General features: G+C 37.1%; 1 protein-coding gene across 6 annotated transcripts in view; it reads right to left on the bottom strand.

Moving 5' to 3' along the window:
* DOCK3 (dedicator of cytokinesis 3) overlaps positions 1-18757 on the bottom strand; it is a 336530-nt gene that overhangs the window by 264839 nt on the left and 52934 nt on the right. For all 6 annotated transcript variants that reach the window (XM_084752557.1, XM_084752558.1, XM_084752559.1 and 3 more), the window contains exon 3: positions 1898-1938. In XM_084752557.1, the coding sequence (XP_084608683.1) occupies positions 1898-1938 (41 nt within the window). The remainder of the gene's footprint in view (positions 1-1897; positions 1939-18757) is intronic.

Below are 18757 nucleotides of genomic sequence, written 5' to 3'. Positions count from 1 at the left end.
CAATATCTTATTGAAGAAGAAATAATGAAGAAGGCGGCCATCTGCCAAGATGGCCAGGTAGGACCCCAGACAACTATAGCTACAGATAAACTCAAAGAATCAAAATAAATGAGTGAGTGAGTTCACTCAGTCGAGTTACTTAATTTGCGATATTCTGAAGTACTTTATTGTCAATCAACAGATAATGAAAATAATCATGTTTAGGGCTGGAGAGAAAGTTCATTAGGAACAAAGTGCCTGCCTTGCAGATACGAGGACCTGAGTTTGATAATCAGAACACACATAAAAACATCTGGACACAACAGCACACTTGTACTCTCAGAGCTGTAGAGGCCACGTGGTTTCTTGGGGTTCTCTTGCCAGCCAGCTCACCTGCCTGGAGAACTCCTGGCCAGTGAGAGACACTGTCTCAAAAACTAAAAGCTGGACAGCACTTAAGAAATAAACCCAACATTGTCATCTGGCTTCTATACACATGCATCCAGGAAAAAAAAGTATATTTAACATTTTAAAGGTAGCATTATTCACAGTCTGAACAGTAACCACAAGCACTAGTACCGGAAGCAAGGAAAGGAGTTGTAAAATCCACAAATACTAAGCACAAATAAAAAGTGTGTAACATCACTAATTATTGCTTTCCATTAATATTTAAGATTCACATTTATCCAACTTCAAACTTTGTCACAAGTTAATCAAGATTCTTAAAAATAAATGTAGAAATTACCTATTCTCATATAAGCATTGTTGAAAGAAAATAAAACCTATAGTGTTACAAGTTTAGAAAATACATGGAGAAAACCACCTTTGAAAGGTAAGTTCTCAAGTTTGGCCCCATAACATTAGTAACGTTTTGCATCCTTTTTCAGTCTTTCAACATGGGGGGAAACAGGCAGAAGGGAAGGGAATAACAGGGCTTCTTGTGGATAGGGACCACATGTTATACTAAACAGCTTACATCATACAAGATGGTTTCTAATAGCAAATAACTGCCCAGAACAAAACGTCATGCCAACAAAGAAAGGGTCTAGCAATGCTGTATTAAAATTTGAAGGTACTATTTGCCTTCCAGGAATTACCTTTAAAAGTAGTAAAATGCAGGCTTCCACTGGCAAACTAATGCCTAAATCTCTTAATACATTTCAATGAAAATAATAATAATATAATAATGTTTATATAGTTTTCAATATAAGAAAAAGAATGATGCTTTCAATATTAGGCTACCAAAAGATAAGAAATGTGAACAATATTAATCATGAAGGAGTAAGCAGGGACAGGATTCTCGATCGGTGGTACTACACTTGTCTAGCATGTACAACACCTGTCATTCAAATCCCCAGCACTGCACTGGAAAATTAAGAATGTTATAAAATGGATTTGTAAAACAGAATGTTTCTATTTACAACTACTAATTAAAATATATTCTATTAAGTTGCTACTAATTATGCTGGGCTGAAAATATGAAACTATTATATAACATCAGTATTCTATGCAGTCTTATTATCAACAAATAAATACCTAGTTGAGCATTATTTTCATTTTTCCCACTTTGTATCTTAGCAGTAAATTCATCTAACTAGACATACAGTTCTATAACACTAAAACTATAAATAAGTCAATTTAGTCTTTGTCAAATCTTAAAGAAAAATCACTTCACAGTATCAATAAGCTTCTTCATGACAAGCATATAACTATGGCCACATTTGCATTTTCTGTAATTTCTGAAAATCATTTTAATATTGCCTGAATATTCTGAGGCTTACACAATTTTGTCAGAAAGGTGACTGTAGCTACTATAAAGGATTGACGATCAAGTATAAACAGTTGTTCTTGACTGTTATAATAACAATATGATGCAAATCCTGCGCATGAAGGAACACAAGAGTGAACTTTCCATTACCTTTACATTAGGCTTCTTTGTTGAAACTCCTCTGTACCAACCTAAAAAGATATTAAAATAATGTTATTGCTATTCTGTAAGAGACATAATAGCAATTTTGTAAAAGCAGATGCATGTGAGATATTCTTTAATATATTTTGGTTTCATTAGGATCGATAAGTGTGCTAGCAGGTTACTCCTGAAGAAACAGGCTTTTATTTTTATTTAATCTTGTTTTGTATGGCAGATAGGAAGTACAGCTCAGACTATTTCCTGATTCATTCACTCTCCGATGCAGCATTCTATACTATTCCCTTGTTTGCTTTGTTGTTATTGTTTCTGCTAAGTTGATAATGTCCATATCCCTACTATTGCAGACAGATCAACGCTTTTCCTTTCTGCATTCATATACAACAATGCTAACAAAATTTCCAACTACACAAGAGAAGTATAATAAAATAAAAGAAGCAAGGGAAATCTTATTAGCAATGTTTCTCAGTACTAATCTATTATTTTCAGAACTTTGCTATAGTTCACTTGTGTTTGAGAGGAAACAGCATGTAAGAGTATAAACCAAGAAAAGCACTTACAAAATAAAAATAAAATGGAGTATAACAGCTAACATTAACTGAGAAATTTTGTTATTAATTCTAAATATTGGAATTGAGGGACTTTTTTCTTTTCTGCTTTTTTTTTTTCCTTCTTCTTCAAGACAGGGTTTCTGTGTGTAGCTTGGCTGTCCTGGACTTTGTAGACTAGACTGGCCTCGAACTCAGAGATCCACCTGCCTCTGCCTCCCAGAATGCTGAGATTAACTGTTTGTGCCACTGCCCTTGGCTAGGAATTTTTCCATGTACTAATCTTCAAATCTCATGACACTGCTATGAAAGAAAGAAAAAACATAATTTTCTCACAAGAAAACAACAGACTACAAAAGAATGGAAATTCTCCTTCTTTTAGTAACAATAGCTACAATAAATTCCAATAACTACTTTCACAAGCAGAGCCTGAAGTTCTTCGTTTAACATTTTAAATTATAATCTTACTATACATAACATGAATATATTAAGAGGCACCACATGGCAGAATGAGGGTCTCTAAAAACCTTGAGAAGATATATATGCACGTGCCATGAAAAAGCTCCAAAGCTACAGCATTCAGAACTGTGGACCATTGAGGAAAAAAAAAATAGGCAACCAATACAAAACTACAGATAACATCCATAAGCAGACATACATAATTCAACTGACCCCTGACAAAGTAACAATGGCAACACAATATAAGATGTCTTCAGCAAATGCTGTTAAACAACTGGCATCAACTTGCAAAATACTACATTGTATATGTATCCCAGACCCCAACTCAGGCAGAGACTCCCTACTTTTTAATCAGAAGCCACATCATAAGTCTAAGTAGGCAAGCTGACACCTCTCCAACTCTATTGGTGCCCCTCCACTAGAACCCCAATCCAACCCTCCTCTCATCACTGTGTCCTAGCCCCCAACTTAGGCAGAGACCTCATGCTCCATCAGAAACCATGCCAGCCACCAAGAGTCCAACTCTGGTGGAGATCCCAGGCTCAACCAAAAGCCACACCTGCCAGACCAGAAGGTAAACAGAAATCAAGAAACAAATACCCGTATAAGAAAGACAAACTGACTTATCACCAAGACCTATAATCACCCCAAACTCAGATGCCTCGAGATCATCATGGGAACACAATCAACAACAGCCAAGCGAATATGCCACCCCCAGAGCCCAGCTATCTTCCTATAGCAACCCCTGAATATACCAACAGAGCTGAACCACAAGAAAAACACCTTAAAACCAATGTTATGAAGAAGACAGGTCCATAAAGAAGAAATGAATGAATCCAAAAATACATCAAGGAGAGATGACTTCAGTAGTTAAGAAATCAAGGAAAGACAAACAAAAAGTTGGAAGAAATAGAAAAATCTTTTTGAAAAAGCAAAGATGACCAACAAGAAAAAAAGAGTTGAAGAAAAAGGTGTTCAAGACCTGAAAACAGAAATAAAAGTAATTGTCAGAGGATGGTAGTGCCCATCTTTAATCCCAGCACTTGGAAGATAAAAGCAGTCAGATCTCTGAATTCAAGATCATTCTGGTCTACAGAGTGAGTTCCAGGACAGAGGGAAGGGAGGGGGAAGGTGGAAGGGAGAGGGGGAGGAGGAGGGAGAGGGGGAGGAGAATGGTGAGGGGGAGTGGGAGAGGGAGACAGAGAGCCCAATTTAAAAAAAGAACAAATTGAAAGAAAGCTGAAACTGGAAAATCTAGGTAAGTAAACAGGAACTACAGAGGCAAGCTTTACCAACACTTGAGAATCTTAAGTGTTGAAGATATAATAGACGAATAGATATGCCCATCAAAGAAAATGTTAAATATAAAAAAATTACTGACACAAAACAGAAAATCTGGAGTACTATGAAAAGAATGAGAATAGAAGAAAGAGAATAATCCCAGATCAAAGGCACAAAAAATATTTTCAACAAAATCATAGAAAAAGGTTTGTTTACTAACTGAAAGAAAGAGGTACCTATAATAAGGTGCAAGAAGCACAAAACGATCAAATAGATTGGACCAGAAGAGAAAGTCCCTCTCCGCATAATAATCAAAACACTAAGTATATAGAACAAAGAAAGAATTTTAAAATATAAAGCCTATTAAAGAATATTAAAAATTGCAAATGGAAAACAGAAAGTAACATATAAAGAAAGACAGATATATTAGAATTAATTTGACTCTATAAACCAGAAGGGCCTGAACAGATGCCCTGTAGACTCTAAGAGACTATAGGTACCAGCACAGACCACTATATGAGGAAATTTTCAATCACCATAGATGGAGAAAACAAAATATTCCATGACAAAATCAACTTTAAACAATATCGATTTACAAATGCAGACCTACAGAAGGTAGTAAGAGAAAAACTCTAACCCATGGAAGTTAACTACACCAAAGAAAACACAAGAAATATATACTCTTACACCAAAAAAAACAAAAAAGGGAAGCAAGTGAATGCACATGCACGTGAACACACAAACATACACACAAACACACACCACAACCAACAACAACAAAATAACAGGAATTAAAAATCGTTGGTCAGTGATATTTCTCAACATCAATGGACTCAATTCCTCAACATAACAATAACAACAAAAGGTCACAGGCTAAAAGAATGGATGGGAAAACGGGATCCAGGGCTGGAGAGATGGCTCAGAGGTTAAGAACACTGACTGCTCTTCCAGAGGTCATGAGTTCAATTCCCAGCAACCACATGGTGGCTCACAACCATCGATAATGTGATCTGATGCCCTCTTCTGGCCTGAAGTGTACATGCAGGCAGAGCACTGTATATATAATACTGTGACCCAAACTTATGGGACACAGTAAAAGCAGTGCTAAGAGGAAAGCTCATAGCACTAAGTGGAAAAGAGAAATTGGAGAGATCTCATACTAGCAACTTAACAGCACACCTGAAAGCTCTAGAACAAAAAGAAGCAAACACACCCAACGAGTACTAGATGACAGGAAATAATCAAAATGAGGGCTGAAATCAATAAGAGAGAAGCAAAGAGAACAATTCAAAGAATCGATGAAGCAAAGAGTTGGTTCTTTGAGAAAAATCAACAAGACTGACAAACCATTTTCCAAACAAACTAAAAGGCAGGGGAGAATATCTAAATCAAGAAAAACCAGAAACAAAAATGGGGACATAACAACAGACACTGAGGAAATCCAAAGAATCATTAGGTTTTACTTCAAAAATCTGTACTCCACAAAACTGGAAAATATAAAAGAAATGGACAATGTTCTTGATAGATACCACTTTCCAAAGTTAAAGCAAGATCAGATCAACAATTTAAAGACTTACAATTCCTTCCTTTAAAAAAAAGTAAAAGCAGTCACTAAAAATCTTTCCCCGCCCCTCACACCCTGCAAAAAAAAACAAACAAAAACAAAAAAACAAAAAAAATACAAAAAAATACAAAAAAAAAATCCACCCAGGGACAGATGGTTTTAGCTCAAAGTTCTACCAGTTTTCCAAAGAAGAGCTAACACCAATAGTCTTAAAATTATTCCAAAGAATAGAAACAGAAAGAACATTGCCAAATTCATTTCTGAGACCACAGTCACCCTGTTACCCAAACAACACAATTATTCAACAAAGAGAGAATTTCAGACCAATTTCCCTTATGATCATTAGTGCAAAAATACCCAATAAAATACATGCAAGCCAAATCCAAGAACACATCAAAAAGATCATCCACCATGACCAAGTAGTCTTCTTCCCAGAGATTCAGGGGTGGTTCAACATAGGAAGATCTATCCATAGAATCCACCACAAAAACAAACCAAAAGAAAACATCCTCATGATTATTTCCTTAAATGCCAAAGAAGCCTTTGACAAAACCCAACACCTCTTCATGATAAAAGTCTTGGAGAGAGTAGGGATACAAGGAGCACACCTAAACATAATAAAGGCAATTTACAGCAAGCCTATAGCCAACAACAAATTAAATGGAGAGAAACTCAAACAAGGCCACTTAAATCAGGAACAAGACAAGGATGTCCACTTTCTCCATATCTATCCAATATAGTACCTGAAGTTCTAGCTAGAGCAATAGGACAATTTAAGGAGATCAAGGGAATGATATGATAGTATTCATAAGTGACACCAAAAATTCTATCAGGGAACCGCTACAGCTGATAAACACCTCCAGGGAAATGGCTGGACACAAGATTAACTTAAAAAAAAAATCAGTAGCCCTCCCATATACAAATAACAAATGAAATGAGAATGAAATGAGGGAAACAACACACCTCACCATAGCCACAAATAACATAAAATATCTTGGTGCAACTCTAAGTAAGCAAATGAAAGACTTGTATGACAATAACTTCAAGTCTTTAGAGAAAAAAATTAAAGAAGATATCAGAACATGAAAACATTTCCTATGCTTGTGGATTGGTAAGATTAACATATACAAATAGCCATTTTACTAAAAGCAACCTACAGATTCAATGCAATCCCCTTCGAAATTCCAACACAATTCTTTACAGGCCTTGAAAAAACACTAAACTTCATAAGGAAAAACAAAAAGCCCAGGATGGTTTAAAAAAAAAAACCTACAATGGGTGTGGCAGCACACACCTTTAATCCCAGCACTCAGGGAGGCAGAAGCAGGTGGATCATTGTAAATTCAAGGTCAGCCTGGTTTACAAAGGACAGCCAAGACTACACAGAGAAAAACTATCTTGGGAAAAAATATATATAAATAAACCAAAACCAAACCTATACAGTAAAAGGATTTCCAGAGGTCTCATGATCCCTGATTTCAAGCTGCACTACAGAAAAGTAGTGATAGCACATAGTATTGGTTGGTCAATGAAATCAAATAAAAGACCCAGTCTTAAATCTACATTTGATTATTTTTATATAAAGAAGCCAGAAATACACAATGGGGAAAAAAGCATCTTCAACAAATGGTGCTGGTCTAACAATGTCTACATGTAGGAAAATGCAAATATATCCATATCTATCACCCTACACAAAACTCAAGTCCAAGTAAATCAAAGACCTCAATGTAAAGCAGGATACCCTGAACCTGATAGAAGAAAAAGTGGGGATGGCCTTGAATGCACTGACACAGGGGACAACTTCCTGAACAGAACACCAATAGCACAGGCACTAAGATTAATAAATGGGACTCTATGAAAATGAAAAGCTTCTGTAAGGCAAAGGACAATAGCAACAGGACAAGTGACAGCCTACAAAATTACAGAATTAGAAAATATTTTCACCTTCTCCACATCTGACAGAGGGCTAATATCAAAAATATATAAAGAATTCAATAAACTAGGCATCAACAAACCAAATAATCCAATTTTAAAAATAGTGGATATTAGCCATAAAGTGTAAGATAACCATGCTACAATCCATAGACCCAAAGAAGCTAAGTAGCAAGGAGAGTCCAAGGAAGGATGTTTGAAACACAGAAGGGGAAATAAAATAGACATCAGACATGGATAGAGGGAAGGAACTGGATGGAAAACAGGGTTGGGAGGGGAATGGAGGTGGGGGATCAGATGTGGAGAAAGCAGGGCTGGGAGAGTGTTGGGAGAGAGAACTGAAATCAGTGGGGGCTCATCTCTTAAATGATCCTGAGACTTGGGACAAGGGAGGCTCCCAGAAGTCTATGAGGTTACCCTAACTGAGGCACTTGGCAATGGGGGATATGGAGCCTGAAGTGGCCACCTCCTGTAGCCAGGCAGGACTCCCAGTGGAGGGAGAGAGACACCAACTCACCCACAAATTTGCCCTGCCTATAAGATATGAGGGATAAAGATGAAGCTGAGATTAAGGGAATGGCCAAACAATGGCCCAACTCAAGACCCACCCCATGAGAGAGAGCCAACCCCTGTGACACTATTAATGATGATCTGCTATGCTTGCAGACAGGAATCCAGCATAACTGTCCTCTGAGAGGCTTTATCTAGCAGCTGATGGAAACAGATGGAGAGACCACAGCCAAACAAGAGGCTGAGCTTGTGGAGTGTTGTGGAAGAGCAGGAGGAAGGATAGAGGGAACTAGAGAGGCCAAGGGACACCACAAGAAGACCTTCAGAGTAAACTAACCTGGGCCCATTGGGTCTCACAGAGACTGAACCACCAACCAAAGAGCATTCACGGGCTGGGCCTAGGCCCCTATACATATATATGTAGCACATGTGCAGCTTGGTTATCATGTGGGTCCCCTAACAATTGGAGCAGGGACTGTCTCTCCCTCTGTTGCCTGTCTCTGGATCCCTTTCCCCTAGCTGGGCTTCCTTGTGTGGCCTCAGTGGGAAAGGATAAAACTAGAAAAAAATAATACTAATTGAGGTAACCCAGACCCAGAAAGACAAGCATCTTATGTACTCACTTATAAGTGGATATTAGCTATAAAGTAAAGGATAATCATGCTACAATCCACAGACCCAGAAAGGCTAAGTAACAAGGAGGGCTCTAGGGGAATGCATGGATCTCCCTGGGAAAGGAAAATAGGATATTTTTTGCAAGTGGACTAGGGGAAGATGGGGCTGGGAATAGGAAGGACAGGTGTGAGAGGAGGGATGAAGGGTATGGGGAGAGATGACTGAAATTGGAGGGCATTGGGGGCGGTGTAGAGACCTAGTGCAGTAGAAACTCCTAGGAATCCACAAAGGTGACCCTCGCAAGGGCTCTTAGTAATAGAGGATATAGAGCCTGAACCGTTGTCCATCTTCTGTTACCAGGCAAGACTTCCAGTGGTAGTACTGGGACACCAACACAACCACAAACCCTTTGACCTACAATCTGTCCTGCTTGCAAGATATGCTTGGGCAATGGTGACAAAGAACATGTGGGAGTGACCAACCAATGAGTGGTCTAATTTGAGGCTCATGCCATGAGAGGGAGTCCATTCCAGAACTGCCTGGATGACCAGAAACAGTAGGCTAGATAGCCAGAGACCTAGGATAGAATCAAACACAACTAGAGAAAAAAAATCAGAAAAGGCTTCCTAATGATGTTCTACTCTACTCATAGATTGGGCCTAGTCCAGTCATCAACAGAGAGGAGGAATTGTGGGAGCCAAAGGGTTCAAAGACATCAGGAGAGAACAACCCACAGAATCAACTAAGTTGAGCTCTTGGAGACTCACAGAGACTGAAGAGACGATTGAGGAGCCTGCATGTATCTGTGCTAGGTCCTCTGCATATATGTTGTGGATGTTGGCTTGGTGTTTTGTGGGGACTTTTAACAATGGGATTGAGTTGTCTCTGACTTTTGCCTGCTCTGGGATCCTTTCCCTCCTACTGTGTTGCCTCGCTCAGCCTTAATGTGAGGTTTATGGCCGGTCTTACTGTATCTTGTTTCATGTTTGGTTGATGCCCCTGGGAGGCTTGTTCTTTTCTGGGAGTAGACAGGGGAGTGGGAGAGGATTTGGGGGGAGTACTTGAGAGAGAGGAAGCTGTGGCCAAGAGATGTACTGTATGAGAGAAGACTATACAATCTATGTATCTATATATTCTACGAATATATAGACAGACGAACAGAGAAACAGACTGACAGACAGGCCTTCTACCTCTTAACAAAAATTAACTCAAATGGACCATATACCTAAATATAAAGTGCCAACTATAAACTCTCAGAAGTCAGAGAAAACTCCTATAACATTAGGTGTAATAATAACTCTTTAGATGCAAAACCAAAAACATGATTCATTAAATAATTAATAAGCTAGACTACATAAAAATTTAAAGTTTCTGCCCTATGAAAGACAATGTCTACTGAGTAGGAGAAAACCTTTACAGGGAACATATCTGGTAAAAATAGCAGTACCTCATATATATATATATAATCATACAATTCAACAGGAAGAAAATAAACAGCTAGTCAAGGTGTGGGAAAAGAAAGGAGAAAAGGTGTAAAGAAGGAAGACTAAATGAAGAGAGTAGAATGGAGGGGAAGGGAGGAAACCAAATTTCAAGATAAAACTAGACATCTTACTAAAGAATACAGACAGGCAGATAGGTAGATAGGTAGATACGTAGGTAGGCAGGTAGGTAGATGGAATAAAAAGATAGGTAAGAGATAAAACTAGACATCTTACTAAAGAATACAGACAGACAGGTAGGTAGGTAAGTAGGTAGGAAGGTAGATGGAATAAAAAAGACAGTCATCATCATTAACTGATTTAAGAATTGCAAATTAATGATACAACTGCACACAGAATCACCTAAATCCAGAATATTCGTAACATCAAATGCTAGGTAGTCCTTTAAATGTGTTCATTCTTTATTAATACTACATGAGGAAAATGTAAAATAGCATATTCCCTTGCAGCCAACCCTTTTCCCAGGCCATCTTTCCTGGCAAGCACCAATCTATGTAGCTTCAAAAATGTGTTATGAGCAAGGCAGTTGTGCTGCACACCTTTAATCCCAGCACTCAGGAAGCCGAGGAAGGTGGGTCTCTGAGTTCAACACCAGCCTGGTCTACACAGAGAAACCCTCAGTTGCAACCACTCTGAGGGTCATGAGCACTGATCTCACTGAACTTTGGGTATCACATTTTCTCTTTCTTATCATGAATTAATTGTAATACTACTGAGGCAGAGTGTACTATTTCTGTACAATTATATTTGGTGTGCAGTGATAAACTCTAATGTCTTTTCCAACTTTTACCCCAATGTATACTTGTCCCTAGCAATAACTTTAATTTTCAGGTTAACTTTTTGAACTTCTAAATATGAGAAAGAATTGACAGTAACTGTCTTTCTGTGTCTAGATTATTTCATGAAACACAATGTCCTCTAGCTCCATTCATTGTATTGCCAATGACAGGACTCTGATCTTATTTACATTTTAATAATACTCTACCATGTACACACAACCTATTTTGTTTATCCATTCATTTGTTGGTGGGCATCCAGGTTGAATACTTATTTTAGCCATTATGAATAGTGCCACAATAAATGTGTACATGCATGTACCTCTTTGTTACACTGACTTCATCTCCTCTGGGCAGCTACCAGATACAGGAATAACTGAATCATATGGTAATTCTAATTTTATAGCATTCTGGGGAATCTCCAAACTGTTCTGCATAATAGCTGTCCTAATTTATATTCCTACCAAGAGTATATAGAAGTTGCTTTTTTCCACAACATTACCAGCATTCGTTATTTTTGGTCTGTTTATAATATCTTCTAATTGGAGTAACAAGGTATCTCGTTGTAGTTTTGAACTGTATTTATCTAACAATGATGACAGTAAGTACTTGAAGGCAATTTTATTTCCTTTTTTACCTCTGCCACCACAATCACAAGTCACGCCAAATTACAACTTAAATAACAAAACACAATTGAATATTTCATTTTGGGAAATACTGTTCTTGTTTCAAGAATTGTTTATAGTCCTTGGACAACCTCTAATATGTAGGCCTTGTTAGACCAAGTGCATCACTAAGTATATGTGAGAACAGCACTTACCGTCTCCTGCCTCAAAACACTGGAAGAAAGAAGAAATACAAACAGTAGCTCCATCAGCACAAAGCTCAGAGATTCTAAAGCTTGAGGACTCCTTGGTGAAATACTGTCCAGGATGGTCTACATCAGCAGACCTGTCCACTTATATTTACTTTTTAATAACAGCTATTCTAACAAGGGTATGACAACACACTATGGTTTTTATTTGTATTTCCTTGATGACTAGTGATACTGGGTATTTTTCACATGTTACTTTGCCTGGCAACTTTAGTTTCCTTTGAGAAATGTCTGCTTGAAACTTTACTGTTAGTTGATCAAATCATGGTCATGTCAATTACTAGTCTATTTTTATCACAAAAATATATACATCCAGGGTATAATAGATAGGTATAATTCTATATACAGATAAGACAAAATAGTTAGATAAGGTCTTCAAAAACCTCAGAATCCTATAGAATATGGCATTTAAAGTTTTTTTTTATTGTTTTAAGGATTCTTTGACAATAAGACAGGTTAACTCCTGGCAACACCCAGCCCACCTCAGAGAACATCAAAGAACCTCCTTAGGGAGATGGCTTCAAATGTGACAAACCAGCCACTGGGGAAAATGTCCTCATTTCAACCATTGACAGAATTCTGCCTGAAAATAGGCAAGCTTGGATGCAGGCAGATTCCACCGCCAAACTCTGCCAAAACAGGGTAGGCAAGTCCTCAATAGTTCCTGCCTCACAAATATGTCTGTCAAATATATTGAGCCCGAAGGCTGAAGATGATGCTCCACCATTATAGAGAGTTTTGTGTGACTGCTGAGGCAGTAAACTATCTCTGTCATTTTCTCATTTAGGAAGCTGCTAACCTGCACTTCCAGTTTACTCAGGTAATTAAGTTTTATTCCTTCTCAAGTCTCTGATGGGGTTGAAGACCAGATAGTTTAGTCTTACAATTAAGCTTAGTTGTTTAGGGGTTGAGATGTTTTTAGGTCGAGATAGATGTTTTAAGTTGATAGAGATGAAATATGACAGATATTGATTTACATTCAGAATTTTAGGCTCACCAAAATAGGAAAGATGTTTTCTTCAAGGTTGCCAAATATAAATAGCCAAAACACTATGAATGTAGCATTTATATATTTCCTGGCTGTTTTGTGGTTCTTCTTGCTGTGTGTAGTTTATTTTAGTTATGTGTAATAAAGAAATACAATTTTAAAAGACAGTAAGAGAAATAGAAAAAGAAACTTTTGCCCAGTTTTAAAATGCTTGCTTCTTTGCTAGTGTGTTCTTCTATACTCCTAATAATAGTTTTTTGTCACGTACATAGTTTGCAAATATTCCCCCTTCTGTTAGTTATGTCTTCACTCTGTTATTTCCCTTTGCTTTGCAGTCAGCAGCTTTTCAATTTGACAAATTTCCATTTCATTAATTGATAGTTGCTTTTGTTGCCTGTGCATTTCAGACCTGATCCAAAAACTCCTTGCTCAACCAAAGTCATAAAATGTTTCCACGATGTTTTCTTCTAGAAGTTTTATACTTTAAGGGTCTGACATTTAACTTCAACTCATTTTAAGTTGATTTATGTAATGTGAGATAGGGTCATATTTTATTCTTCTACAAACAGAGATGTTCAGTGTTCCAAGTATTAGGGTTAGATGTAAGATGTTTCCCATAGAATCGTGCGTTCAATCACGTGGTCCCCATTTACCAGTGCTGGCTTGAAGGCTAGTCTGGAGCTGTCAGAAGCAGGAAAAACTTAGGTGAAGAAAATGGATGAGCAACCCATCAAGAACTTCACAAATAACAATGCAAACTCACCTGAAAAACTATCTGACAACCTTGTTGCGTTCCTAATTTTAGTGGAATTGCTTTGATTTTTCTCTCCATTTAAGCTGATATTGGCTATGGGCTTGCTGTAAACTGCTTTTATTATGTTGAGGTATGTCCCTTGTGTCCCTAATCTCTCCAAGACTTTTATAATGAAGGGATGTTGATGTCAAAGGCTTTTTCTGCATCTAATTAGATGATCATGTGGTTTTCTTTCACTTTGTTTATACAGTAGATTATATTTACCAATTTATGTATGTTGAGCAATTCCTATATCTGAGATGAATCCTACTTGATCATGATGGATGATTTTTTGATGAGTTCTTGGATTCTGTTTACAAGTATTTTACTGAGAATTTTTGAATCTATGTCAGTGTTTCTCAACTTTTCTAATGCTGTGGCCATTTAATACATTGTTTTCATATTGTGTTGACCCTGAACCATAAAATTATTTTATTGCTACTTCACAACTGTAATATTGCTGCTGTTATGAATCATAATGTTAAATATCTGATATGCAGGATATATGATATATGACCTAAAGGGGTTGCAATCCACAGATTGAGAACCACTGTTCTATATTAATAAGAGATATTGGTCTGTAATTCTCTAAGGGAAGGAAATAAGGGAAGGATATAAGGAAGGATATAGATTTATAGAATAAAAAGTAGATTATTGAATGTATTAGTTTTAAATATTTTATATTGGCATTTAAATATTTTACATTGGTATTGTAGATCGATGGAAATTTAAGACTATTTTATTTAACTTTTGTTTTATTTATTGTATATTATATATTGATAGAAACTTAAAACTGTATATTGTATGTTGGTTGAAATTTAAGATCATTTTGCTTGACATTTACTTAATGTATTATACATGTATAACTCATTTGAAAAGGTGATGTATAGTTCTAGCCTTATGAAAGCTAACTGTTATAACTTGTTTACGATGGCTGGAAACAGAAATTGGTAGTTGGTCACTTATAAATCTTATTAGATAATAAATTATTTAATTATAAAATAAGCTTTATTTAGTTTCTTATATGTGTTTTTAAAAAGACTAGATAAGATAATTAGATAGATGGTCTTCAAACACTTCAGAGATCCACAGAAAATGACATGTAATAATAAAGGACTTTTATGACAGATACATCCACTCCTGGCAGTACCTCTAGCCTAATTATGAGGGCATCAAGAAACGATAGTGGCAGATAGCCATTGGCCTGAGGAATTGTGCTTATCTCTACTGTTGATGACAGACTGACTATCTACAATGATCAAGCCTGATACTGAAAAATTGACTGCCCAGCCTTGCAGAGACCAGGTGGACCAGTCCCACAAGATTTTTACTTCAGAGCAGTCTGTCAAGATGGTTTGGGGCCAGTGGGCTGAAGACTGGATGCCCTGGCGATGGAGAGGAACCTGTGACTGTCCAAGCAGTCAGTTCTCTCTGTTCTCTCTATACTTTTGAAGTTGTTTGCCTGTACTTCCTTTATATTAGGTAATATTTCTTTCTGGGGGTCTCTGATGGGGTTAAAGACTAGATAGTCACAGTGTTATTATTTTTGAAAAACTCTAGACACTAAAATAAGACTCAGTAGGATAGAATAGATAGTGAAATAATTTCTCCAAGATTGTCAAATACAAATGGACTGGTCCTTGTAAATGTGACTTTTACTAGATAATGCTCATAATTATTTTTATTGTATATAGTTTATTATATTTCATAGAAGGAGGGAGATGAAGGGGAAATAAACTATTTCTGTTTTGATCCCAAGTGTGAGATGGAGAAGATGGCAGGATGTTTACCACTTAGATGTGAGAAAACAGGATGTTTTTCCGCTTAAAAGTCGAACTACTTCCTAGGGGAACTTGGTGAAAAACATTCTTGAACAGACTGAGAGGATATATATATATATCCAAAACAGGAGAGGAGGCTTTTTGGTTGGGACTTGGTTTTTGGTTGTTCACCCCTGCATTTTAAGAGACTCCTAAAGAGAACTGCTCCAGGGAAAGTTTCAAGGCTTTGGACTCCAGCTGAGGCTTGAGGTTCCAGCAGCAACTTTGGTGAAATTGCTAGTCTGCTAAAAATCCTGCTAACTATGCCCAAAAAAATCATTCCTCAAAACTGATATCCTTGAGGTTTCATTATAGTGTTCTTTAGTATCCTTTTCAGATTGTTTGGGTTAGTCGAGTTGTTAAAGAAGTAGACTCGTTTAATAAATTCATAAGAAAATATAATTGGTTAAAAATTAAGCCTACAATTCTCTTTCTTTCTTTGGTCTTTATGTGGTTTGGGCATCAGGATAACTGTGGTCTTGTAAAACAACCTGGACCATGTTCCTTCTGTTTCCATTCTGTGGAATAATTTGAGGAGTACTGGCATTGACACTTCTTTTAAAATCTGGTAGACTTCTGAGCTAAAACCCATCTGACCCTGAACTTTTGATTGGTAGACTTTTAATTACTGTTTCTATTTCATTAGGGGTTACAGATCTGTACAAACCGCTTGTCTGACCTCTATTTAACTTTGGTAGATGGGATGTATTAAGAAAATTATCCATTTCTTTTAGATTTTTACAATTTGGTGGAGTAGAGGTTTTTAGAAGAATGTCCTTAAGATTCTCTGGATGTCCTAGGTGTCTGTTGTAATGCCATCCTTTTCATCTCTAATTTTGTTCATTTAGATCTTCTCTCTCTGTCTTTTAGTAAATTTGGATAAGGGTCTGACAATCTTACTGATTTTCTCAAAAGAATCAACTATGGGGCTGGAGAGATGGCTCAGAGGTTAAGAATGCTGCCTGCTCTTCCAGAGGTCCTAAGTTAAATTTCCCAGCAACCACATGGTGGCTCAGACCCATCTATAATGTGATCTGATGCTTTCTTCTGTCCTGAAAAGGTACATGCAGACAGAATACTATGTACATAATAACAATAAATATATCCTTTTTTTTAAAGAATCAACTATGTTTCAATGAATCTTTGAATTGGTGATTTGTTTTTTTGTTTTGTTTTTGGCGCGTGTGTGTGTGCACATGTGTGTGTGCGTGTGTATGTGTATTTATATTTTATTAATTTCAGCCCCTAAGTTTGACTATTTCTTGCCATCTATTCCTTTTAGAGATGCTTTCTTGTTATTCTAGACTTTTCAACTTTTAAAGTTACTAGTATGAAATCTCTCCATTTTAAAAAAAATATATAGATACTGATTGTTATGAACTTTCCTCTTAGAAGAGCTTTTATTTTATCCCATGAATTTGGGAATGTTCTGCTTTCATTTTCATTCAATTCTAGAAAGTAATTTCTTTCTTAGTTTCTGTCTTGACACATTTTTTATTCAATAATAGTTGTTCAGAGCTGGGAATGGTGGTGCACGCCTTTAATCCCAACACGAAGGGAAGCAGAGGCAGGTGGATCACTGTGAGTTTGAGGCCAACCTGGTCTACAAAGCAAGTCCAGGACAGTCAAGGATACACAGAGAAACCCTTACACAGAAATTTTTTAAATTAATAATAACAATAGTTGTTGTTGCTGCTGTGTTTCCATGAGTTTGTAAGCTTTCTGTTGTTCCTCTTGCTGATTCCTAGCTTTAATTCATGGTGGTTAGATAGGATGCAGAATGTTGTTTCAATTTGCATATCTGTGGGAACTTGCTTTGTTTCCAAATATATGGTCAATTTTGGAGAAAGTTCTATAAGCTGCTGAAAAGAAGTTATATTCTTTTGTGTTTGGGTGAAATGGTCCATAAATATTTGTTAGGCTCATTTGGTTTATAACATCAGTCAGCACCAGTATTTCTCTGTTTTAAGTTTTATCTGAATAACCTGTTTGTTGGTAATGAGTGGGGTACTGAAGTCATCCACTAAAACTGTATGAGGATCAATATATACGCTATAGTAGTATTTCTTCCATGCACGTGTGAACATGGGCACCCTTGTATTTGGTGCATAGATCTGTTAAGTACTGCAGTATCCTCTTAGTGGATTTTTCCCTTTAATGAATCTCAATCTCTCTCTCTATCTCTCTCTATCTCTATCTCTCTCTCTCTCTCTCTCTCTCTCTCTCTCTCTCTCTCTCTCTCTCTCCCCTCCCTCCCTCTCTTCCTCTTCCTCCCTCCCTCCCTCCCTCCCTCCCTCTCAGATTTTTGAGAGCTGGTTTCTTTTTTGTAGCCCTGGCTGTTCTGGAACTCACTCTGTAGACCAGGCTGGCCTTGATTTCAGAGATCTGCCTGCCTCTGCCTCCCAAGTGCTGAGATTACGAGTGCTACCACCACCTGGCTCCTTCTCTCTCTTTTGAATAGTTTCAGTTTGAACTCTATTTTGTCAGATATTAAAATAGCTACACCTTGCTTCTTGGGTCCATTGGCTTGGATTATCTTTTTCCATCCTTTTACCCTGAGGTGGTATCTGTCTATGCTAAGGTGTGCTTCTTGGATGCAGCAGAAGGATAGATCCTAGGTTTCAAATCTATTCTATTAGTATTTGTCTTTTTGTTAGGGAGTTGCAACCACGGATGCTCAGAGTAATCAATGAGCAGTGTTTGATAATTCCTGCTTTATTATTGTTGTGGTGGTAGTGTGGGGTTTTATCCCTTCCTTTTGGGAAAAATATAAAAATATATACAAGCCACAACTTTCCTCCTTTTCCCATATTAAGTCACTAAATGTTCTTTTATCTTTTTCATCATTTCTTATTCTTTTTTATGAAAATTCAGACTGAGTTCTATTCTTTTTAGCTGAGGACAGTAGCTGAGTTGCTGACCTGCATTAGGCCCTCAAATATATAGTAGCTGAAAAAACTGAGTGAATCTGTCATATATGAGATGATAAAAATCCATATGACAAATATGCTGGTTAGTTAAAACTAATACATGTGTAATGTCTTTACATAGTCTCTTATACAAAGAAAGTAAATAAATGGAGGAAAACTGACAGTTGACAGGAATAAGAAACTCTAAGGTTCCATGTTTGCCTTTTAATGCTATAAATTTCTCCAGGAAAGATTAGGCTTGTGAAATAAGTTATGTCTG

The sequence above is a fragment of the Acomys minous genome (assembly GCF_964271855.1).
Source record: "Acomys minous genome assembly, chromosome: 13".
Classification (NCBI taxonomy): Eukaryota; Metazoa; Chordata; class Mammalia; order Rodentia; family Muridae; genus Acomys; species Acomys minous.
Note: the sequence above shows the minus strand (reverse complement) of the source record. Positions and strands in the feature narration are given on the sequence as shown.